Source organism: Salarias fasciatus, chromosome 3 (assembly GCF_902148845.1).
Source record: "Salarias fasciatus chromosome 3, fSalaFa1.1, whole genome shotgun sequence".
NCBI lineage: Eukaryota > Metazoa > Chordata > Actinopteri > Blenniiformes > Blenniidae > Salarias > Salarias fasciatus.
The window spans coordinates 29,332,066-29,356,387 of record NC_043747.1 but is presented as its reverse complement, the minus strand read 5'-3'; the positions used below and the strand labels follow the sequence as shown (position 1 = coordinate 29,356,387).

Sequence of the window (24,322 nt, the reverse complement as noted above, 5' to 3'; positions counted from 1 at the left end):
TTATTTATCCTTATTTCCACTATTATTTACTCGAGTTTCATTGATTATAGCGCAGAGCGGCAGATACGGTTCGTGCAGTTTCAACATCAAACATCTGAAGATTTATATCCTATAAAAGACTTGGAAAAAATATTCCATATGCCGATTACATCATTAAATCTTCCTGATCAAAAGAGGGTGGCAAGATGAGTACTGTCATACCGAAATGTTGACTATTAGCCTCTTGGAGCTAATTTCAGTCATTTTGTGAATGGAGTTCTGCTTTAACACAGCGGTAAGCCGAACAAACTCTTCTCGTCGGCAGCTGTGTTTATAAAGTCTTAAATCGGTTCTCGGTCCAACGTAAACCAGCACGTCGTATGAGTGACAGAAAAACGCTCAAAAAGCGGCTTCAACCCGTTTAGAGAAGACTTACGGAGACAATAAACCGAGAGCCGTTTGAATCTGACGCCATCTTCAGCGGGCTTACGTCACCAGCGTCAGGTGGTACCAGCCAATGGGATGCGTTCCTGCTATTCCTACGTCACATTATTATTATTATTATTATTATTATTATTATTATTATTATTATTATTATTATTATTATTATTATTATTATTATCATCAATGTTTTGCTTTTTAAATATCGAAACATTTTTGTATAAAAAAAAAGTTGTTGGCTGCAGGTTCCTGCTCTGCCAGCAGGGGGCAGTGAGACGTGTTATCCGCCATCGCTCCCCTCGCGTGTTGTAGAAGAAGAAATGAAAAAAAAAAAACAACATGTCTGCGCCCACAGAACACGTTGAGGCGGAAAGTTCAGACCCACTGCCTCCTGAAACATCCGAAAACCAGAACCCGGACGGGGACGGGGACTCGGACCAGGACCCGGACGGGGATGAGCCTCCCGGGCCCCGGGTCCGGGACACCCCGGAGGACATCCGCCTGGAGGCCGTCGCCAACACGGTGGCGCTGCACCCGAGCCGGGACGTGCTGGTCGTCGGGGACCTGGACGGGGACGTGTACGCATTCTCCTACTCGTGCACGGAGGGCGAGACCCGCGAGCTGTGGTCGTCCGGACACCACCTCAAGTCCTGCCGCCAGGTCCGGTTCTCCGAGGACGGGCTGCAGCTCTACAGCGTGTCCCGGGACAAGGCCGTCCACCTGCTGGACACCGAGCGGGGACAGCTGGTGTCCCGGATCCGGGGGGCGCACGCCGCCCCCATCAACAGCCTGCTGCTGGTGGACCCCAACATCCTGGCGACCGGGGACGACGAAGGAACCCTGAAGGTCTGGACCGGGGACTGGAGGGTCGCAGTCAGGTCTAAAGGGTCCTGATGAGGGGTCAGGAACCTGGTCCTGATGAGGGGTCAGGAGCCTGGTCCTGATCCTGATGAGGGGTCAGGAACCTGGTCCTGATGAGGGGTCAGGAACCAGGAACCTGGTCCTGATCCGGGGTCAGGAACCTGGTCCTGATGAGGGGTCAGGAACCTGGAACCTGGTTCTGATCCGGGGTCAGGAACCTGGTCCTGATCCTGATGAGGGGTCAGGAACCAGGAACCTGGTCCTGATCCGGGGTCAGGGGTCAGGAACCTGGCCCTGATTCGGGGTCAGGGGTCAGGAACTGGGAACCTGGTCCTGGTTGGAGGTCAGGGGTGTGTGGTTCTCATAGGTTCTCTGTGGTTCTCTGAAGGTGTGGGACATGAGGAAGGGGACGGCCGTCATGGACATGAAGCAGCATGAGGACTACATCAGCGACATGACGGTGGACCAGAACAAGAGGATCCTGCTGACCACCAGGTGAGAACCGGCCCGGGACCCGCAGCCCCGCCCCCCGGCCCCCTCTGACCTCCCTGACCCCCCTCTGACCCCCCAGCGGAGACGGCACCCTGGGCGTGTTCCACCTGAAGCGGCGGCGGGCGGAGCTGCGGTCGGAGCCGCAGAGCGGCGACCTGACGGCGGTGGCGCTGATGAAGCGCGGCAGGAAGGTGGTGTGCGGCTCCAGCGGCTCCGGCGGCGGAACCGTCTACCTCTTCAACTGGGACGGCTTCGGCGCCGCCAGCGACCGCTTCGCCCTGCGGGCGGAGTCGGTGGACTGCATGGCGCCCGTCACCGACAGCGTCGTGTGCGTCGCCTCCACCGACGGCTACATCCGGTGAGTCCCGTCGCCGCGGCGACGCCGCCGCAGACCGCCGCGCTCTAACAGAACCCTCCGTCCGTCCCCCCGCAGCGCCGTCAACATCCTGCCCAACCGGGTGCTGGGCTGCGTGGGGCAGCACGTGGGCGAGCCGGTGGAGGCGCTGGCCGTCTGCCGGGACGCCCGCCTCCTGGTTAGCTCCGCCCACGACCAGCTGGTCCGGTTCTGGGACGTCTCCGCCCTCCACGGAACCTCCGTCAGCGAGCACCGCAAGAGGAAGAGGAGGGACGGCCGCATGAAGGCGCTCAGCAAGAAGGCCCACGGAGAACACGACTTCTTCGCCGGGCTGGCGGAGGAGGGGGAGGGGCCGGGGGAGGAGGGGGCGGGGCCACAGGAGGAGCAGAGCGACAGTGACAGCGACAGCGACAGCGACTAGAACCCAGAACCGATGATGTGTCAGCTCCTCCTGCAGGGACTCTGGTGGACTCAGGACTGAAGGAACATGTGACGTTCTCCCAGGAGAACCGGAGGGGAGAGAACCGGGGGGGGGCGGAGGCAGGAGAACCGGAGGCAGGAGAACTGGAGGGGGGGTCAGCTGACTTCCCAGTTCAGCATTAGAACGGAGGAACCGACAGACGTTCTGCGCAGTGTTCTCCATCTGAGGCGAGTTCTCAGGCTTCAGCGCCAACACGGAACCAGAGAAACATTTAACTTTGAAAGCTTTCTGTACATTTGATGATAAAAATAAAGAATTTCTCATGAAAACTCCTGCAGTTGCTGTAAAATGTGACATGTCTTTGAAACTTCAGTTGCATTCTGGGTATTTTTGGTCTCAGCTTGGTTCTCAGTGTTTAGTTGTGTCGCTTCTCTTTAGAAAGTTGCTTTTTCATTTCAGGTTGACTCATTTGGTCAGATTTACAATGAATTGACACCTGAAGAAAACGGTTTTAAAACGGTTCAGGAAGGTAAATACTGACTAAAAGATCAAAAAAGGATCTTAAGTCAAACTAAACTCTGAATCTGAATCTAAATGTAAATGTGTCTCAATGAAATGTTACTTTCTTCAAAATCAGAAATCAGAACAAAATTTAAAAGTGTAATGAGTTTAACAGAATTTCTACACGAGCAGAAAAGATGGGTTTTCCCACGGGACCCTGAACGCATCACGTGCTGCTTTCACGTTCTCCGGAGGCGGAGGAATTTTCCGTTTCCCCTGAACACGATCATGGAATAAACTCGAACCTTTTCAGCTTCGCGGGTGAAAATTAAATCATTCCCACGGAGTGAAAACGTCAAGTTACGTTTCCTGTCACCAAAATAAAAGCTCCACTAAGTTGAATTTCACAATAAAACCACAAAAAATAAGTAAATGTAAAAATATTTAATTCAAAGTAAACAAAAACGACTGAAAGCAACAGGATGACATTCAGGATGAAAACGCCTTTTTCTGAAACGACCTCGTCAAAATAAAGTGTCTAAAAACCAGGAAGGACTTTTACTTTGAAACAGATTCAGATATTTTAAACATTTTTCAAACGTCTGACCTAGAATGAGAACAAGAGACGGAGAACGTGGACAGAAGCCGAAACACGCTGAAAGAGCTAAGCTAATGGTAGCTAGCTAAAACAGCTAAATGCTAGCTAGCTAGCTAAAAACTGAGAGGCAGCTCGGAAAGATCGGACTTTAGTTTGAAAGTTGGGTTCTCAGGTTCTTCAAAACCTTGAACAGTTATGTTCAAGAACCTTGATGATTTGGGGAGATCCACATGAGGCGGAACGTTCCCCACGCCGCTGCAGCTCCATGGAACCTGTTAGACCGTTGAAGTCTGGGCTAGAACCGAGACGGCTCCGTCTCCCTGTTCTTCAGAGCGTCTGCTGTTAGATGGGTTCTGTGTTGGGATCCTCTTTACTGGACCTGCTGGACCCGATACCCCTTCCCCACCGCCACGAGGAACCGGGTATCAGCGGGTTGAAACGGGTTCTCTGGCCGGTGGGAAAGGGGTATCAGCTTTAGCAGCACCGGAGCGAGAACCAGAACTGTGGACGGAGAACTGTTCCAGACTCAGTGGGCTTTAAGAGGATCGGTTCTGTCGGTTCTCTAACAGAACCCGAGCCGGGTTCAGGCAGACGCTAAGCACTGTGAGAACGGAGGGTTCTGGAACAGTCTGGAGGGAGAACAAGGGGGTCCGGCTCAGGTAGGTCCTGTGTCCTCTGGGGGAACCTGTCCTGTGTCCTCTGGGGGAACCTGTCCTGTGTCCTGTGGTTCCTGGGGAACCCTGGCAGTGCCATCCACTGCAGGGTTCCGGCTGTGGACCCTCAGGTGGGTCTTCAGGGTTCTGCTGGTCTTGAAGGTCTTGCTGCACCTGGAGCAGCGGAACCGTCCAGAGCAGCGCCGCCGGGCGTGGACTCGCAGATTGTCCTTCGTGGAGAACGTTCTCCTGCAGACGGGGCAGGCGTGGCGCCGGCCCGGCCCGGCGGCGGTGGTAGGGGGGTGGAGGCGGAGCCCCGCGGGCCGGGGCGGGGCCGGGGGCGGGGTGTGGCTCAACAGGTGGCGCTCCAGGCTCTTCTTGGACACGTAGGACTTGAGGCAGACCCTGCAGCGACGGAACCGCCGCCGGTTCTTCAGCACTGCGAAGGCGTGGTGGGCGTGGCCTCCCGGCCCGGCCGCCGGCAACGCCGTCTTGCCGCAGCGGCGCGCTCTCCGGTGGTTCTGCAGGTGGTTCCTCAGCACCTCCGGGGACTCGGACGGAACCACGACCCGCTTCGCTCCACGTGGGACTGGAGAACCGCTGGACGGAACAAAAACAAGACACATTGAGACGACCTGGGACGTCCAGACGTCCAAACTGTCTCACGAGGTCTCAGACGTACCGTCTGCTTCGGCTGGAGGGCGGAGAACCTGCAGCGGGTTCCACGGTTCTCCTCAGACTCTTCCTATCCGCGGCCTGGACGTCCAGATCCTCCTGGAAGGGGTCGGGATGTTACGGTTCTCTGGACTGGTTCCTCGGGACCGTCCCGGTCTCACTCCCAGCGGTTCTCTGGGGTTCTCACCTTCAGGGGCAGGAGGACCGGAGCGTTCTCCTGGGGAACCGGTCGGTTCTCACTGGACGGGGGGACAGGCTCGATGCGGGGGTTCTCCAGGAGGCGGGTTTTCAGGTCCAGGTGGGGTTCCGACCCGTCCTGTGGAGGTTCCTCCGGGTTCCTCTGGTCCGCCTGGACTCTGGGGGACAGTGGCGTTCTAGGAGGGGTTCTGGGTCTCCTCCGTCTGGCCTGAGGTTCTCCTGCAGGCTGGAGAACAGGTCTGAGTGAGAACGTCTCTGGGGGGCTGGACCGTGGAGGAACCGGGTCTCGGTACCTTCAGCTGGACGTAGACCAGCGGGTTCCCTCCGGTCCTGAGGAGGATCTCCTCCGGGGTCACGGTCTCCAGCAGCAGGGGGCGGATCTTCCGGCCGCGGCCCGACAGGAACGTCAGCGGTTCTCCGGCCGGCAGCTGAGGGAACTGGGACCGGAGCAGGTCCAGGAAGTCCTCCTCCTGCAGGCCGCGGGGGACCTGCAGCCGCTGAGCCGGGTACCTCTGGAACACTGGGGGGAGAACACGGTCCGGTCAAACAGAACCCGGGACTCCTGGTTTTGGGTTCTAGGTCTAGGTTCCTCTGGCAGGTACTGACGGTTCGGGCTGATGCTCCCCACCCGGGACTCCTCCAGAACCCGGACCCTCAGGGTGAGCGGGCCGTCAGCTGGAGGGTTCTGCTCAGAACCGGATCCTCTGGAAGAACCGCAGAGACAGACGTTCAGACGGGGGACTGGCGGGGGACATGTGGAGGACCGGCTGACTCACCTCAGTGGGTCTGAATCAGGACTGGACCTGAGATGTTCCACAGGACTTGGTGTTTGTGGTCGACTCTGAGTCTCTGGAATCTGGAGAACCGCCGGATCCTGAGAGGAGAACCAGCAGACCCAGTGAAGTTCTGGTTCCAGAGGAACCAGCAGGCCCAGTGAAGTTCTGGTTCCAGAGGAACCAGCAGGCCCAGTGAAGTTCTGGTTCCAGAGGAACCAGCAGGCCCAGTGAAGTTCTGGTTCCAGAGGAACCAGCAGGCCCAGAGGTCCCTGCGTTCCTGCGTCCCTACCTCGATCTGGATGTAGATGGAGGCGGTTCCGGTGGAACCGAGGTTCCTGCAGATCTCCTCGGGCGTCAGTCTCTCCACCCTGATCGGCTGCAGCCGGCGGCTCCGCCCGCTGCTGAAGATGCTCAAGGGTTCCGCGGCAGCGGCCAGCTGGGGGAACCGGGACCGCAGCAGGTTCAGGAACTGGTCCTCCTGCAGGCCGCGGGGAACCCGCAGGCGGTGAGCAGGGAACCTCTGGAACACTGAGCACACAGTTCTACGTCAGAACATCTGGGTGGGGGGCGATCGGGGGGGCGGGGTTTTCCTAGAACCAGAAGAGATCCAGGTTCCCCTGAGGCGAGGAGCTGCTGCACCCTCCTGGACCCGGTTCTCCTGGACCCCCACAGCGACCTCAGCCCCCCAGGAGGACAGACCTACCGTTCTTGGACAGGACTTGGATGGACGAGTCGTTCAGGATCCGGACCCGGAGGTCCAGGAGGCCCAGGCCGGTGAGGCGGCGCCGGCCCACCCTCCTCCTGGCAGGTGGAACCGAGGGCGGCGGGAACCCGAAGGCCGGCCCGTACGCCTCTGCCTCGTCTTCCAGCTGGAAGAACATCGGCGCCGTCCAGTCAGGAGGCTCCGCCCCCTCGTCCTCCATGTCGTCCTCCACCGGCTCCCTGTACGAGAACCAGTCCAGACCCCAGCTGTCCCCCACGCCTGAGGACACAGTCAGACCAGGACTCAGACCCTCTCAGAATGGTGAGAACCAGAAAGGCAGGAGGTCCCAGATCGCGTCCCTGTGGAACGCCGCCTCAGTTCCACCTCGGGTTCTCTCCACACTGGACCAGACTCAGAGGTTAAAGGTCGTACCTGGCTGGTACTTCAGCGGTTCCTCCTCAGCGTCCGGACGTTCTCCTCCCCCTCCTCCGGCCTCGCCGACGGGGAACAGCGGCACGTCGTCTGCGAAGAAACCAAGTTCCACCGCTTCAAGGAGAGAGAACGCACTCAAGCCACGTTTTCTCCCCAAAACGTTCCAACGTCAGTGCTCCCAGAACAAATACCGTCTCACTTCCTGCTTCTGTCCATGTTGTCGCGTTCTCCATCACTTCCTGCAGGTGTTCTACTATTTAAGGAACCGTCATGTCTCTGAATCAGGATCAGGCTTCTGATTTATCGATGCTCAAAGTATGTTCTATTTATATAGTTTTATATTAGTAATGATGCAATTAGTAAGCAATTATGCAAAGCTTTTTTTTTTAACATTAATTATTTTTCATTCATTTTGTAAAATGATATGACTTCCGGTTGGCCACCACCATAAAAGCTGGTGAATTGACTGCAATTTTTGATTTATGTGTTTTATTAAAGTGGATGTTTTTCTTGTCCGATGACTAAAAGAGTGCCTTCTCTCTCTGAAATGACCCGCAGGCGGGTCTTAAACCACCGTTTGTACCTCCTCGGACCAAAAACAAACCTATTTCCCCCGACAGAGCCTGAGCGGCTGTGAATGGACCACATGCGAAGAAACAGCGTTTTTCTGGAGAAACTACAATCCGCTCGGGGAGTTTAAATGAGCCGAATTGACGGGTGTTGTTGTCGGTTCTCGTGTCGGGTCGTTCATGTCGGAAGAATTCACCTCCCGCTGACGATCCCTGAATTTGCGTCTTCGCGGGCGGACCTCGGCGCCCGGAGCCGTCCGGCGGGCTGACACACCTACCCTCCGCCTCCTGCTTCACCTGCGGCCGCAGGAGCTCCAGCTGCCGCCGCTGCCGGTCGATCTCCTGCCGGAAGCCCGAAGCCTCCTGCTCATAGTCGGCCACGGCGTTCTCCACCACGGCCAGGATGTCCCGGGCGGCGGAGCTCAGCCGCTCGGTGATGATCCCTCTCAGGATGTCGCTCCTGGACATGGGACCGGGACCGGAGCCGGGGCCGGGGCCGGAGCCGGGGCCGGGGCCGGGGCTGGGGCCAGGGCTCCGGGACAGGTGTTCGGGTCTCAGGTCCTCTGCGCGGGACCAGCTCAGCATCTTCTTCTTCTTCTTCTTTTGGGTTTAACGGCGGATGCGGACTGACTAGCGCACTACCGCCACCCTCCAAATGAATAGTGAACGATTGCCATTACAGCTTACATCTTTTGAAAAGGGGTGCAGCATACAAGCTTAAAAATAAAAATAAAAATAAAAATTATATTCTCTTGTCAAGTCCTGCATTTTTTAAGAACTGTAGCAAATACTTTATAGCTTTGTGATCTGATGTTTTTGCCAAAATGTTTCTCAGGCTAAAAACCTCTCCAGAGTCCTCAGTTTTCCTTTTGGTAAGGAGTCGCTCATCATTATATTTTGCACAACTCATTAATACATGTTCAACTGTTTCATATACATTACAAGCGTCACATTTCCCAGTATTATGCTTTCCTAATAAATGTAACGTTTTATTTAAACCTGTGTGCCCTATTCGAATCCTTGAAAGCATAACCTCTTCCTTCCGACATCTACTACCTTGGTGACCTGATCCAACCTGAGGACTAACACTGTAGAGGTCTCTCCCCTTATCACCCATGTTCCATTTCACTTGCCACAGTGCTTTAAACTTTGTTCCTTATTATTGACTTTGCCTCCAATTTTGCAAAATTACACTGAACAGAAATATCTCTTGAATTTAAAACCCGTTTAGCTACTTTATCCACTTGTTCATTTCCAGGCAGACCGACATGAGCTGGTACCCAAACAAATTTAACATGTGACCCTGCATTTTGGATGCTCTGTAGCAGAACCAGAATTTCACATACAAGATCGTACCTTTCACTTGCATTACCTGATTTGAGATTCTCTAGTGCCGAGAGTGAATCTGAGCATATTGTAATTCTTAATGGTCTAATTTCATCCACCCATTGTAATGCCATTATAATGGCTATAAGCTCTGCTGAGAACACTAATAACTGATCGGTAACTCTTGCAGAAAACTTAATATTAAATTCAGGGATCACATATGCTACTGACACCCTCCCTGTGTCTGGCTGCTTTGACCCATCAGTAAAGATTTGTACATATCCATAATAATTATCGACATACATCAAGGCCAACTGACCGCTGTTTCCTTTATAAGTCTTCATCTTTTCATGTAAAGTTATATCAACTTCTGGAACTGGTAGCAGCCATGGTGGGTGCGGAGGAAGGACTATTGATGGGCTAAAATCAATATTTCCAACCCCAGCTTCCTGTGCTTTCCTTTGCACACTGACGCCAAAGGACTCTCTTTTGCTCTTTCCCTGACTCCATGTTGGTGTGAGGACACTTTTTGTTGGGTGATCTTCCTTATGTCCTTTCAAATGAACATAATATAACAATGACAGTTATAATCGCCTCAGCTCTAAAGGCATTTCACCAACTTCTACCTGAAGTGCACATACTGGGGAAGATCTTATTGCCCCTGAACAAAGTCTAAGCGCAGTACCCTGAATAACCTCTAGCTTCTTTAGCTCAGACTTCACTGCAGATCCATACGCCAGACACCCATAATCAATAACAGACCTTATTAATCCGTCATATAACCTTTTCATTGAAGTCATATTTGCTCCCCATTCCTTGCTGCACAAGCACCTGATTATATTAATAACTTTTTTACATTTCCCCACCACCTTTTCAATATGGCTGCGCCAAGTAAGTTTAGAATCAAACTGCATCCCTAGAAATCTCATACAGTTTACTCTCTCCAGCTCTCGGCCATACATTTTAAACTTAAAATTTTCATCAACTTTCTTAAATGAGAAGAACACCACCTTAGTTTTTTCCACTGAGACCCTAAATCCCCACTTCCCAGCCCATACTTCAACAGTGTCAATAGCTTTTTGCAAACTTTTAACTGTGAACTGAACATTCCGTCCCCTTTTCCAGAGGGCTCCATCATCTGCAAACAATGACTTACCTATAGTATAATCCAATGAATCATATACATCATTTATCATAATTAAAAATAAAATGGGAGAAATAACACTACCCTGAGGCACACCGTTTTCTACAAAGACGCTCCCTGACAGACTACCATTAACTCTAACTTGGATTTCTCTATTGCTAAGGAAATCTTTAATCCAATTGTAAATTTTCCCACCTAGCCCAAGTATGCGAATTTTGATTAATATACCATCTTTCCAAAGCATATCATATGCCTTTTCTACATCAAAAAAGACAGCAGCAACCACCTCTTTGCATGCTTGGGCTCTTCTTATGTCATTCTCCAACTTGATTACTGAGTCCATTGTCGACCGTCCTTTCCTAAACCCACTTTGAAATGGAGCCAGCAGAGCTGTAACTTTTGGCCTTATTTATAGCCTTTTTTAGCTCTCTGAGCGAAAACATTGCATTCATACTGTCATCTATACTCTCTACATTTTCCAAAAGATGCTGATAATGATTCCTTGTCACCTCTCTCCCCAAGTTTTCCTCATGGGTTAAATTAGCACTACTATGGACCTTGGCAAAAGCTCTGACCATCAGCGCCGCTTTATCGCCATCGCTTACTGCTACATTTTCTCCATTCTTCAAAACAGGATAGTTCCAAGACTGTTGCACCCCACCCATTTTTTTAACAACTCTCCATACATCGTTTATAGAGGTTTGCCTCCCTATGGTGCTACAATAACTCTGTCAATGCTCCTTTTTAACTTTCCTAATTATACTCCTTACTTTGGCTTGCTCTCTTTTAGATTCTAAAAACTTATTAAAGCTCAGACAGTTATTAAAGTCCTTAAAAGCTCTGTTTCTACTTCTGATTGCTTGAGTACAATCTTCTGTCCACCAAGGGACCATTTTCCATTTCCTGTTTCCTGGTCTTGACTCCTTAATAGACGCTTTTGCAGCATCAATTATCGCTTCTTTTACATTTTCACTAAAAACCTCCACGTCATCTATTATTTCAACTTGCCTCATATTTCTATCACTCATAACTGTAAACATAGTCCAATCAGCTGTTTTAAAATTCCATTTCTCAGAAAAAACCATAGCTGCCCTGCAATTTCTACTACCAAGCTTAAAATTAATAGGGTAGTGGTCACTTCCAATTGTAGTCTCATTTAAAACTTCCCACACTACCTGGTCTGCCAGAGACTGAGTTACCAAGGTTAGATCCAACACCGACTGCACTGACAGCCCCACTCGCGTAGGTGACCCATCATTCATACAAACCAACCTCTTCCTATCCATAAGATCCTCTAAAACCAACCCATTGTGATCTGTTCTATCTCCTCCCCACAGAGAGTTATGTGAGTTAAAATCCCCCAACCAGATTATTTCCCTGCTGTCTTGCCCTTCGATCAGCTGTAAAGTCTCAATATCCAGGCTCTTACAAGGGTTATAAAAATTTACTAGTACAAGGCTCCCTTTATCGCACCACACTTCAACCACTAAATACTCCAACGGGAGCCCACCACCCTTACCCAAAACTCTATAAGAGATCCCCTCTTTAATAAAAGTAGCACATCCACCCCCACTACCCTCAACCCTGTCACTCCGCTCGCATGCATATCCATTTAAAACAAAGTTCAATTGTGGTTTTAACCAAGTCTCCACAATACATACTACATCAGGCTTGATCTCTAGATCCAAAATAAATTTCTTGAATTCTTGTCCATTTGCTATTAGACTTCTAGCATTCCATTGCAAAAAGTAAATGCTTAGGTTTTAGCTGATAAAGGCGACGCTGACACCTGCAAAGATGACTGTGATCGGAGGGCTGCCCTCTCAGCTTCCTCTCTCTTCTGAAGCTCTTCATAAATACTTTCCCATCTGACATCTTTAATGCCCAGATATCTCGCAGCACTTTTAACAACAATAGCAGTCTTTTCGGACCGATGTTTTGCTTGGGATGTACAATTAATAACTTCAACAATAAAATATAGGAAATCTTTCTTTTTAACAACCAGTGAGTCTGCATCTATAACTGTACTTTTCCCCACTCTTGGTGCTTGGTTCATCATACTGGGCACTCGCTTAGCTGCCTCAGCGTAAGACACTTTTTCCTCTGCTCTAATGTGCTGGATTTCAGCTGCTCTCTTTCTGACAGGGCAATCTCGATATCCCACACTGTGCGCCCCACCACAGTTGACACATTTCTCTTGCACCCCAGCTCCACATGTACCATAGTCATGTTCCCCTCCACACGTTTGTGTACCTTTACAGTAAGCAGCTATATGGCCATATTTCTGGCATTTAAAGCATCGCAATGGCGGGACGTACATCCTCACACTGTAACTTAAGTATCCCACAGTCACATATTTGGGAAGTACACTCTCTTGAAACTCCACTAATACTGACAGACTATCAACTTTGTCTCCAGCCCTCCAAGCTTTTAGCCTCTTCAGACCAACCACACGTCCACCCCGAATGCTCTCCTTAAGTTTCCCTAGATCCTCATTAAGGGGAATACCATATATCACCCCTCTACTGATCTCTCCTGCTCCCATCCTTTTCCTTGCAGTCAACACTTGTTTTTTACAAATGCTAGTTAATTTTAGGACTTTGTTCTGTTGGGCTTCATTTTTACACACTATCATTAAGTCCCCATCCGAGTGCACTCTAGCCCTGACCACTTCCCCAATTTTCTCCTGCAGAAAGCGAGAGAGAGCCACCGGCCCTACTGTTCTAATATCATGGCCCTCCTTAAACTTCACCAAAACTCTAATCCCTTGCTCCTCCTTTCTCCTACTAACAGCTGGCTGCCTCGCGTCGTCTGAATCACTGCCCTGGCTCAACACTCGTTTCCTCTTTACACTAGCGTCCTCAACGTCACTCTCCCCCATACTCTCCCCACTCCCCCATCCCCCCGATCCTGCCATAAGGCAATCGCTCACAATACAAGTGGAGGTTTTGTGGATCTCTTTTATCAAAACTCACGACCGGTAGTCAACTTCGCGCTCCCCTCCGCTCCAAACGCACTCAGCCACCCCAGCTCAGCATCATCACGTCCATAGACCCACATACTAACCGGAAGTTCCGCCTTCCAACCGGAAGTATGAAGTTTCCAACACAGAGAACCTTAGAGACAGAATATAGAGAACTCGAGAGCCAAAGAGAGAACACAGAGAAGTATGGAGGCAGAACACAGAGAGAACATGTAAAACCAAAGAGACAGAATAAATGGAACCCAACAGAAAGAACATCGAGAACCACAAACAGAAGAAATGGAACCATAGACACATAACATTCAGAATCAGAGACAAAGAACAAATGGAACCAAAGAGAAAGAACTTAGAGAACCACCAAGACAGAACACATGGAACCAACAGAACATGGGGAACCACAGCGACAGAACAGAGAACCAAAGAGACAGAACCCAGAGAACCAGTGAGACAGAACACATAGAACCAGAGAGCAAACAGAAATCGAGCCAAAATACATTGAAGAAAAGAGACAGGATGTATAGAGCGACAGTGACATGATGCATAGAACCAAAGACGGAGACCAGATAGAACCAAACAGACAACCAGAGACAGAACACAGAGAAGACAAAGATCCAGAAGACACAGAAGTATAGAGGCGGAAGACAGAGTCAAAAGACATAGAACCAGAGACATGACGTATTGAACCATAGAGCCAGAGGACATAGAACCAAAAAGACAACACATAGAACTATTGAGACAGAACACACACAGCAAGGGCATATGGAACCATAAAGACAGAACAGCTTAATTAAACCTTACAGCCAGAACCAAAGAGTCAGAACACAGAACCACAGTGCAAGAACTAATAGAACAATAGAGAGAGAACCTATAGGACCACAGAGTCCGTCTGGAATCCAAGGGCCAGAAGAACAGGTGGAGGCGGGGCTTCAGAGTTATCTAGAACAGATGGGGGCGGAGCTTCAGAGTTATCTAGAACAGATGGGGGCGGAGCTTCAGGAAGAACAAGTCACAGAACAAGTGCTGTTCTCACTGTGATTCAGTCACAGTTAAACTAATGTGACAGAGAACAGGCAGAACCACGGGCAGCCTCAGCCTGTTCTGACCCCGCCTCAGGAACTCTGACCCTCTGACCCCCCCCCCCCCCCCCCCCCCCCCCCCCCGCCCAGTCCTCTGACCCCTCACGAAAAAGAAAAACTGCAGAGACGGACTCCCAACACCACAAGTGATGAGAGTCAGTGTGTGAACAGTGTCAGAGGAGGAACAGAGAACCAGACGAGGAAGAGGAGAACCGGAGGAGGAAGAGGAGAACCGGAGGAACCGGAGGAGGAAGAGGAGAACCGGAGGAACCGGAGGAGGAAGAGGAGAACAGGAGGAGGAAGAGGAGAACCGGAGGAGGAAGAGGAGAACCCTCTCAGAGGACTTCAGACGGGCGAAGACTCTTCTGAGTGAAACATCTGGGGATATTTCAGTTTGACTGTGATCTGGTTTGATCTGGATTGCTCTGGATTGATCTGGATCTGGTCCTCAGGATGGATCCAGCAGGCTGCTCACAAGTCAGTATGAAGGTCATTTGTTAGTATTTATTAACACTAGCAGTAGTTTACTTTTGTGTTCTATAATGATCTAATCCTTGTTCCAGACTTCTTTCGTTTGGGGAGAACTTTTATTCTTTTGTCGTCATAGAAGACAAAACTTAAAGTTTGTTATATTGCTGATTAACTGATCAGGGATCAGTTCAAACCTCCCACTGAGACATGTTCTAAATGTCTCCATGAGTTTAACAGAGGGATGAAGGTCGCCGCATCACTCTGCTTCCTGTTTCTGTCCTCAGCCAATCAGAAGAGTCGTGAGAGTGACAAACATTTTTGTTGCCGTGTTTTTTTTTTCTTTTCTAAAAAAGTTAAAACATTCAAAGGTAACTTCATGCTGTGAGGCTGGAAATATCGAAATGAGGTTGCTGGGTTTTTTAAACACATTTTTGGCAGATGTGGACGTCAAGTGAAGCAACTCCAGTACTGCAGAACCACCTCCTGACCACTGGGGGGCCTCGCAGCCTGCAGAACCAGCTCCTGACCACTGGGGGGCCTCGCAGCCTGCAGAACCAGCTCCTGACCACTGGGGGGCCTCGCAGCCTGCAGAACCAGCTCCTGACCACTGGGGGGCCTCACAGCCTGCAGAACCAGCTCCTAACCACTGGGGGGCCTCGCAGCCTGCAGAACCTCCACAGCAGCGTCACCTCGGTGAGACAAACCCAGAAGGTTCTGTACCGGTTCTGAAATCTTTTTGCAACATAATCCAGAAACTGTGAGTTCTGACTGAACGTTGTCGTGGAAACGGGACCTCGGTTCTCAGCCTGTTTCCCGCTCAGGTGCAGCTCAGGTCAGGCTGCGCCGGGTGTAGGGCCACCCATGACCCCTGACCCCTAAACCAGACAGCTGGAGTAGAGGGTGGACTCCCGACAGGAAGTCCAGACAAGTCCAGGAGAAAAGAAGAGCAATGTCCCGGCTGTGTGCACCCGTGTGTGTGTGTGTGTGTGTGTGTGTGTGTGTGTTCCCCTCCAGTCAGTATGTTCCCCTTCAAACAGCATCAGTGTCATGGTGTGAGTGTGTGTGACCTCTGACCTCTGTCGTCCTGAAGCGTTCTGCTGGTGTTCCAGGGAGTCGCTGGCTTCAGGAGCTGCTGTTCTCCCTCTGCTGGCCAGAACCGGAACTGCAGCTGAAAAATAAGAACCGAAGAACAATCTGACCTCTGACCTCTGACCTGTCCCCAGTCCGTCCATCCTCTGGTGCCCCTCCTCCTCTGCAGCCAGCGGCGCCTCCCCTGCTGCTCCTCACCGTACGACCGGCCAATCTGGGCCTCGGACGCCCCGGGGACGCGCCCCGGTCACCATGGCGACGGAGCCACCAGGTGAGCCTGCACTGTAACACTCTGTTTCAGGGGTCCGTTTCCATGGCGACGGTACAAACAGCCGATGGCGTCTGTCCTCCTCAGACCGGCGGTGAAGAAGCCGCTGAACGCCTTCATGCTCTACATGAAGGAGAGCAGAGAGCGAGTCATGCAGGAGGGGCGAGCGAGGCAGAGCGCCGCCGTCAACCGCATCCTGGGCCGCAGGGTGAGCAGCATGCTAGGCTAATGCTAACTGCAGAGCCAGCGAGCATCTTCCTCCAGCAACGTCCAGATTAGAGCGTCTTCCTCCTCTGACTTCAGATCATAGAGCATCTTCCTCCTCTAACATCCGATCATAGAGCATCTTCCTCCTCTTGCATCAGATTATAGAGCATCTTCCTAATCTAGCATCAGATCATAGAGCATCTTCCTCCTCTAGCATCAGATTATAGAGCATCTTCCTCCTCTAACATCCGATCATAGAGCATCTTCCTCCTCTTGCATCAGATTATAGAGCATCTTCCTAATCTAGCATCAGATCATAGAGCATCTTCCTCCTCTAGCATCAGATTATAGAGCATCTTCCTCCTCTTGCATCAGATTATAGAGCGTCTTCCTCCTCTAGCATCAGATCATAGAGCATCTTCCTCCTCTAACATCCGATCATAGAGCATCTTCCTCCTCTTGCATCAGATTATAGAGCATCTTCCTCCTCTAGCATCAGATCATAGAGCATCTTCCTCCTCTAGCATCAGATTATAGAGCATCTTCCTCCTCTAACATCCGATCATAGAGCATCTTCCTCCTCTAGCATCAGACTATAGAGCATCTTCCTCCTCTAGCATCAGATTATAGAGCATCTTCCTCCTCTAGCATCAGATCACAGAGCATCTTCCTCCTCTGACATCAGATTATAGAGCATCTTCCTCCTCTAACATCCGATCATAGAGCATCTTCCTCCTCTTGCATCAGATTATAGAGCATCTTCCTCCTCTAGCATCAGATCACAGAGCATCTTACTCTTCTTGCATCAGATTATAGAGCATCTTCCTCCTCTAGCATCAGATTATAGAGCATCTTCCTCCTGGAGCATCAGATTATAGAGCATCTTCCTCCTCTAACATCCGATCATAGAGCATCTTCCTCCTCTAGCATCAGACTATAGAGCATCTTCCTCCTCTAGCATCAGACTATAGAGCATCTTCCTCCTCTAGCATCAGATCACAGAGCATCTTCCTCCTCTGACATCAGATCATAGAGCATCTTCCTCCTCGAACATCCGATCATAGAGCATCTTCCTCCTCTTGCATCAGATTATAGAGCATCTTCCTCCTCTAGCATCAGATCATAGAGCATCTTCCTCCTCTAGCATCAGATTATAGAGCATCTTCCTCCTCTAACATCCGATCATAGAGCGTCTTCCTCCTCTAGCATCAGATCATAGAGCATCTTCCTCCTCTAACATCCGATCATAGAGCATCTTCCTCCTCTTGCATCAGATTATAGAGCATCTTCCTCCTCTAGCATCAGATCATAGAGCATCTTCCTCCTCTAGCATCAGATTATAGAGCATCTTCCTCCTCTAACATCCGATCATAGAGCATCTTCCTCCTCTAGCATCAGACTATAGAGCATCTTCCTCCTCTAGCATCAGATTATAGAGCATCTTCCTCCTCTAGCATCAGATCACAGAGCATCTTCCTCCTCTGACATCAGATTATAGAGCATCTTCCTCCTCTAACATCCGATCATAGAGCATCTTCCTCCTCTTGCATCAGATTATAGAGCATCTTCCTCCTCTAGCATCAGATCACAGAGCATCTTACTCTTCTTGCATCAGATTATAGAGCATCTTCCTCCTCTAGCATCAGATTATAGAGCATCTTCCTCCTGGAGCATCAGATTATAGAGCATCTTCCTCCTCTAACATCCGATCATAGAGCATCTTCCTCCTCTAGCATCAGACTATAGAGCATCTTCCTCCTCTAGCATCAGACTATAGAGCATCTTCCTCCTCTAGCATCAGATCACAGAGCATCTTCCTCCTCTGACATCAGATCATAGAGCATCTTCCTCCTCGAACATCCGATCATAGAGCATCTTCCTCCTCTTGCATCAGATTATAGAGCATCTTCCTCCTCTAGCATCAGATCATAGAGCATCTTCCTCCTCTAGCATCAGATTATAGAGCATCTTCCTCCTCTAACATCCGATCATAGAGCATCTTCCTCCTCTAGCATCAGATCACAGAGCATCTTCCTCCTCTGACATCAGATCATAGAGCATCTTCGTCCTCTAACATCTGATCATAGAGCATCTTCCTCCTCTTGCATCAGATTATAGAGCATCTTCCTCCTCTAGCATCAGATCATAGAGCATCTTCCTCCTCTCGCATCAGATTATAGAGCATCTTCCTCCTCTGACATCAGATCATAGAGCATCTTCCTCCTCTAACATCTGATCATAGAGCATCTTCCTCCTCTTGCATCAGATTATAGAGCATCTTCCTCCTCTAGCATCAGATCATAGAGCATCTTCCTCCTCTAGCATCAGATTATAGAGCATCTTCCTGCTCTAACATCCGATCATAGAGCATCTTCCTCCTCTAGCATCAGACTATAGAGCATCTTCCTCCTCTAGCATCAGATTATAGAGCATCTTCCTCCTCTAACATCCGATCGTAGAGCATCTTCCTCCTCTTGCATCAGATTATAGAGCATCTTCCTAATCTAGCATCAGATCATAGAGCATCTTCCTCCTCTAGCATCAGATTATAGAGCATCTTCCTCCTCTAACATCAGATCATAGAGCATCTTCCTCCTCTAGCATCAGATTATAGAGCATCTTCCTCCTCTAGCATCAGATTATAGAGCATCTTCCTCCTCTAGCATCAGATCATAGAGCATCTTCCTCCTCTAGCATCAGATTATAGAGCATCTTCCTCCTCTAACATCCGATCATAGAGCATCTTCCTCCTCTAGCATCAGATTATAGAGCATCTTCCTCCTCTAACATCCGATCATAGAGCATCTTCCTCCTCTAGCATCAGATCATAGAGCATCTTCCTCCTCTAGCATCAGATTATAGAGCATCTTCCTCCTCTAACATCCGATCATAGAGCATCTTCCTCCTCTAGCATCAGATCACAGAGCATCTTCCTCCTCTGACATCAGATCACAGAGCATCTTCCTCCTCTGACATCAGATCATAGAGCATCTTCCTCCTCTAACATCCGATCATAGAGCATCTTCCTCCTCTTGCATCAGATTATAGAGCATCTTCCTCCTCTAACATCCGATCATAGAGCATCTTCCTCCTCTAGCATCAGATCATAGAGCATCTTCCTCCTCTAGCATCAGATTATAGAGCATCTTCCTCCTCTAGCATCAGATTATAGAGCATCTTCCTCCTCTAACATCCGATCATAGAGCATCTTCCTCCTCTTGCATCAGATTATAGAGCATCTTCCTAATCTAGCATCAGATCATAGAGCATCTTCCTCCTCTAGCATCAGATTATAGAGCATCTTCCTCCTCTAGCATCAGATCATAGAGCATCTTCCTCCTCTAGCATCAGATTATAGAGCATCTTCCTCCTCTAACATCCGATCATAGAGCATCTTCCTCCTCTTGCATCAGATTATAGAGCATCTTCCTAATCTAGCATCAGATCATAGAGCATCTTCCTCCTCTAGCATCAGATTATAGAGCATCTTCCTCCTCTTGCATCAGATAATAGAGCATCTTCCTCCTCTAGCATCAGATCATAGAGCATCTTCCTCCTCTAGCATCAGATCATAGAGCATCTTCCTCCTCTGACATCAGGTCATAGAGCATCTCCCTCCTCTAGCATCAGATTATAGAGCATCTTCCTCCTCTAGCATCAGATTATAGAGCATCTTCCTCCTCTAACATCAGATTATAGAGTATCCTCCTAATCTAGCATCAGATCATAGAGCATCTTCCTCCTCTAGCATCAGATTATAGAGCATCTTCCTCCTCTTGCATCAGATAATAGAGCATCTTCCTCCTCTAGCATCAGATCATAGAGCATCTTCGTCCTCTAACATCAGATCATAGAGCATCTTCCTCCTCTGACATCAGGTCATAGAGCATCTCCCTCCTCTAGCATCAGATTATAGAGCATCTTCCTCCTCTAGCATCAGATCATAGAGCATCTTCCTCCTCTTGCATCAGATTATAGAGCATCTCCCTCCTCTAGCATCAGATTATAGAGCATCTTCCTCCTCTTGCATCAGATAATAGAGCATCTTCCTCCTCTAGCATCAGATCATAGAGCATCTTCGTCCTCTAACATCCGATCATAGAGCATCTTCCTCCTCTAGCATCAGATTATAGAGCATCTTCCTCCTCTAGCATCAGATCATAGAGCATCTTCCTCCTCTTGCATCAGATTATAGAGCATCTCCCTCCTCTAGCATCAGATTATAGAGCATCTTCCTCCTCTTGCATCAGATAATAGAGCATCTTCCTCCTCTAGCATCAGATCATAGAGCATCTTCCTCCTCTAACATCCGATCATAGAACATCTTCCTCCTCTAACATCAGATTATAGAGCATCCTCCTAATCTAGCATCAGATCATAGAGCATCTTCCTCCTCTAGCATCAGATCATAGAGCATCTTCCTCCTCTGACATCAGATTATAGAGCATCTTCCTCCTCTAGCATCCGATCATAGAGCATCTTCCTCCCTCTCGCAGTGGAACGCTCTGTCTCCAACTGAACAGTCAAAGTATTTCGATCTGGCTCAGAAGGAGCGGCTGCTGCACATGCAGCTTCACCCCGGCTGGTCGGCCCGGGACAACTACGTACGTACAACATGACGACAACAACGCAACACACACTGGGAGTGTGTTGAGGCCTCTGCTCACACACCGTGTGTTTTCAGGGGAAAAGAAAGAAGCAGAAGTCATCAGGAAGCAGCTTCAGCTCTCTGGACGCGGTGGGCGGGGCCAAACGCCAACGACTGTGAGTGGGTGGGGCCAAATATGACCAGCGGGGCGGGGCAAGTGCTACTGGATGGGCGGGGCCAAACTAATTCCTGTTGGAGTTATCGCCATAGCAACCGGTCAGGCAGAGCTCCCGTTGCCATGACGATGTGCTGATGGTTTACAGCTGGACTTGGAGCGTCCAAAGACGAGATGAAGGCCGCCTGTGGGAAAACGTCAGAACGTACGGCGCTGATAAAATCTGACGCTTGTCAAAGAAATGATCAAAATAAAGAACATGAACATAATGAACATTTTCCTGTCATCTCTTCAGTTCAAATGTGTTCTGCACTAAAACTCTGTGCTCATATCCCACATGTTCACTTTCTTTTTGTTTTGAATAATACTTTTATTGAATACAAAATACAAAACACATTACAACGAAGTATAGACATCTCTCCGTATATCGTTCATTCTAAAGATTCATTAAACACAGATAAAAGCAGTGGTGCCAATTTTTCTAAAAACTTTCTGTAAAATTCTCCGGAGCCCGTCAGGACCAGGAGCTCAGTTTGGCTGCTTTGCTGTTATAGATTTTTTTTATTTCAACCAGACAGAGCAGAGGAGAGTCCAAAATTTTGGCAGCATCGGAGCCAATAGCTGGATTAGACCCAGGATCCATGCTCTCGATATGAATATGAGTGGAAGAGATGTGGCCGGTCCGGCCGCACCAGAGCCTGCAGGGTATTCACCGTTTAAAACACGGAACGAAAAACAAAGTGACCACAGTGAGCCGAGATGATTCCGCCCCAAACAAAACCCTCACAATACACCCAACGTCCCCACAAAACTACAGAAGAGAGGAGGCGGCAGCGTCTAACAGAAGCAGCACCTCAGAGACGAAGCAGAGCAGAAGAACCAGGCAGTGAAAATCACTCCCGCCAATTAACAAAAACCCAGTCTGTCAATCTGTGCTTCAACAAAATAACTGCAACACTTTAGTCTAAATTTACAGTATTTTACTGGCAGCAGTTTCACCAGAAACATACTGTATTTTTTTAAAGTACTGTGCTGTATTTTTAAATGACAGAATTTTATTGTACATCGAAGTACAGTATTATACCATGAATTTAAACATAACACAGGTCATAGGTTTACAATAAATTACTGCGTGTTTACAGTGAAACTGCATTTGACTTTACAGGACAGTATAAACCTTTACTGTAATTTATGGTATTTTGGGCACAAGTTTTGTCAGTAGGGTACAGTATTTCTTGCAGTGCCTCACTGTATTTTACTGTAATTGAAGACATAATATCATGCTGCAAATGTGCAGTTTCACTCTGGCAGATTAAATGAATTGAGATGTAATACATTTTAAACTATTACAAATTATTGTTGCTGTTGTAATATCAACACTATTACTAAATAATGAAATAATACAGACAGGATTCTTTGTGAAATTCCTTTTTTTATCCATTCACATTCAACAGCTGGAAACAAGAAAAATATTGAACATGAACAGAAACGGCCACGTCGCTGGTAATGAAATGGCAGCGCGTTACATTAATTATTAAACATTCAATGGAATGGTTTTCATTCTGCTTTTTTTTGTTTTACAGAAACAATGAAACTTTTTCCTTGAACAACATTGTGCTTGAAACACAGCATCGTTTGTTTTTAGCGTGTGGCAGGGCTACCGGAAGCAAAGTCACCCACAGATGGCGTATTTCCGGCTAAAAAACCAGGAAGTGTGAAAAAGGTCTATCGACATGTCGGACAAAAAAGAGGTAAGTTTAGGAGCATACAGTTATTTAAATTCTCAATTTGTTGAACAGCTTCAAAGTAATTTGTGATGGTTTATCAACTCCTGTGAGCGAGAATGGAGGCCATCTGCCTCCACCATGATCAACTCAGTTGAAAAAAAAAATGCAAACAGCAACGGGAGTAGCATCATTGAATTGTTGTAGGTATACATGTTCCAGTGAAACAGCCTTCCTGCTGTTATCCATTAATGCTTGTTGTTAACGTTCTGCTCATGATAGTTAATATTTCTCTGTGTGGACTGTAGTGGTGTGTATCGCCTAGTATCTGGCGATACGATTCGTATCACGATTCATGGGTCACGATTCGATATATCCCGATATATCCCGATACCAATGTTCATGACGATTATTGCGATACTTTAGGAACAACAAATTTGTAAACTAGTAGTACTTCATGAGAAAACTTGTATGAAACACATTTTATTTATCCCAAATGCAACAGCAGCACTCAAGCAACTATATTTAACAGCAAACAAGTTGCAGGCTACTTTTTCATTTAAACAGTAAATAAAAATAAAGGCTACATAAACCTTCAATAATGTAACATGTTTTGAGAAAACAAAGTGCAATCATTGTAAAACCCTGAACTGAATTGAATTGAAATTCCTTTATTTGTCTCACAGGGGGAAATTGCAATGTTAAGCAGCACAGAGAAAAGAAATAGAAACAGAAAAGAAATGCGTAATATGAGAATTTACAAGGTCCAACCATACATAGAAAAATTAACTATAAATTTAGGATAAATATAATTAAATAAAAGATACAAACTAAATAACATAATTTAAATATAGTTTAAATATAAGTTTCATACAGATATAAATAAATAACAGATATACACGAACAGATATAAATCAAATATAAATTAAATATACATTTAAGACAGAACACAATGTAAACTATAATATTAATAACAGATATGAGTTACATATTATTTAAATATACATATAGGACAGGCTTTTTGTACAATATTATAGAAAAATGTGAGAGACATGAGAAGACAAAACACACAGGAGTGTCATTTAGGACAGTGTGTGGTGTTTGGACAGGTTGGAGCAGTGCTGGCTGTAGAATCTGATGGCAGCAGGGAGGAAGGACCTGCTGAGGAGGCAACGCTCCTTCTCACACCTGGGGGGACGCAGCCTGTCCCTCACCGCTGTCCAGGTCCCTCAGGGTGTCCTGCATGGGGACATCCTGCTCAAATGCATGTGGGTTGGTGGTGTTTCCGCGGTATTTGACTTTTGCAAAGCACATTTTACAAATGGCGTGGCTCTTATCTGTCCCTCCGTCCTTGTTGTAAAAGCCAAAGTGCGTCCAGATTCCGGCTTTATAAATATTCCTCGGAGCGTCTCCCACTTCCTCCGCCGCGGGAGACTGTTGTGTGCTCCAGTTACCGTGAGACGGTAGTGTAAAGAAACCACCGGGAGAGCTCTCGCCAGATGCTGTTCTTCCTCTGGCGGACTGGAGGCTCTGCAAAGCTCTTGGTGTGGTGTGCTGCCAACTAGTGGCCAGGAGTAAAAGTGCAGCACACAAAAAGACGCCGCAATGGATATTTGC

The 24,322-nt window shown here is 48.5% G+C and overlaps 3 protein-coding genes across 3 annotated transcripts in view; 1 reads left to right on the top strand and 2 right to left on the bottom strand.

Moving 5' to 3' along the window:
- The window catches only part of LOC115382885 (trichohyalin-like), a 4,574-nt gene extending 4,131 nt beyond the window's left edge, over positions 1-443 (bottom strand). Inside the window, exon 1 of the mRNA XM_030084844.1 lies at positions 416-443. The gene's annotated coding sequence lies outside the window, so the exon portion shown is untranslated. The remainder of the gene's footprint in view (positions 1-415) is intronic.
- A 307-nt stretch (positions 444-750) lies between these two features.
- Positions 751-2,865, top strand: wdr55 (WD repeat domain 55; the record flags this gene model as incomplete). The annotated part of the gene is made up of 4 exons (XM_030120542.1): positions 751-1,266; positions 1,670-1,776; positions 1,853-2,131; positions 2,207-2,865. Coding segments are annotated over 4 exons (1,245 nt in total), but the record flags the coding sequence as incomplete, so codon positions are not given.
- A 614-nt stretch (positions 2,866-3,479) lies between these two features.
- On the bottom strand, positions 3,480-8,239 carry LOC115408887 (uncharacterized). The gene is made up of 10 exons (XM_030119854.1): positions 7,933-8,239; positions 7,086-7,175; positions 6,654-6,932; positions 6,240-6,478; positions 5,951-6,048; positions 5,781-5,878; positions 5,468-5,694; positions 5,164-5,400; positions 4,984-5,075; positions 3,480-4,901 (listed from the first exon to the last, which is right to left on the bottom strand). Exons 1-10 carry the CDS (start codon positions 8,237-8,239, stop codon positions 4,304-4,306), a joined length of 2,265 nt encoding a protein of 754 aa, XP_029975714.1. The 3' UTR covers positions 3,480-4,303.
- Positions 8,240-24,322: the final 16,083 nt, after the last annotated feature.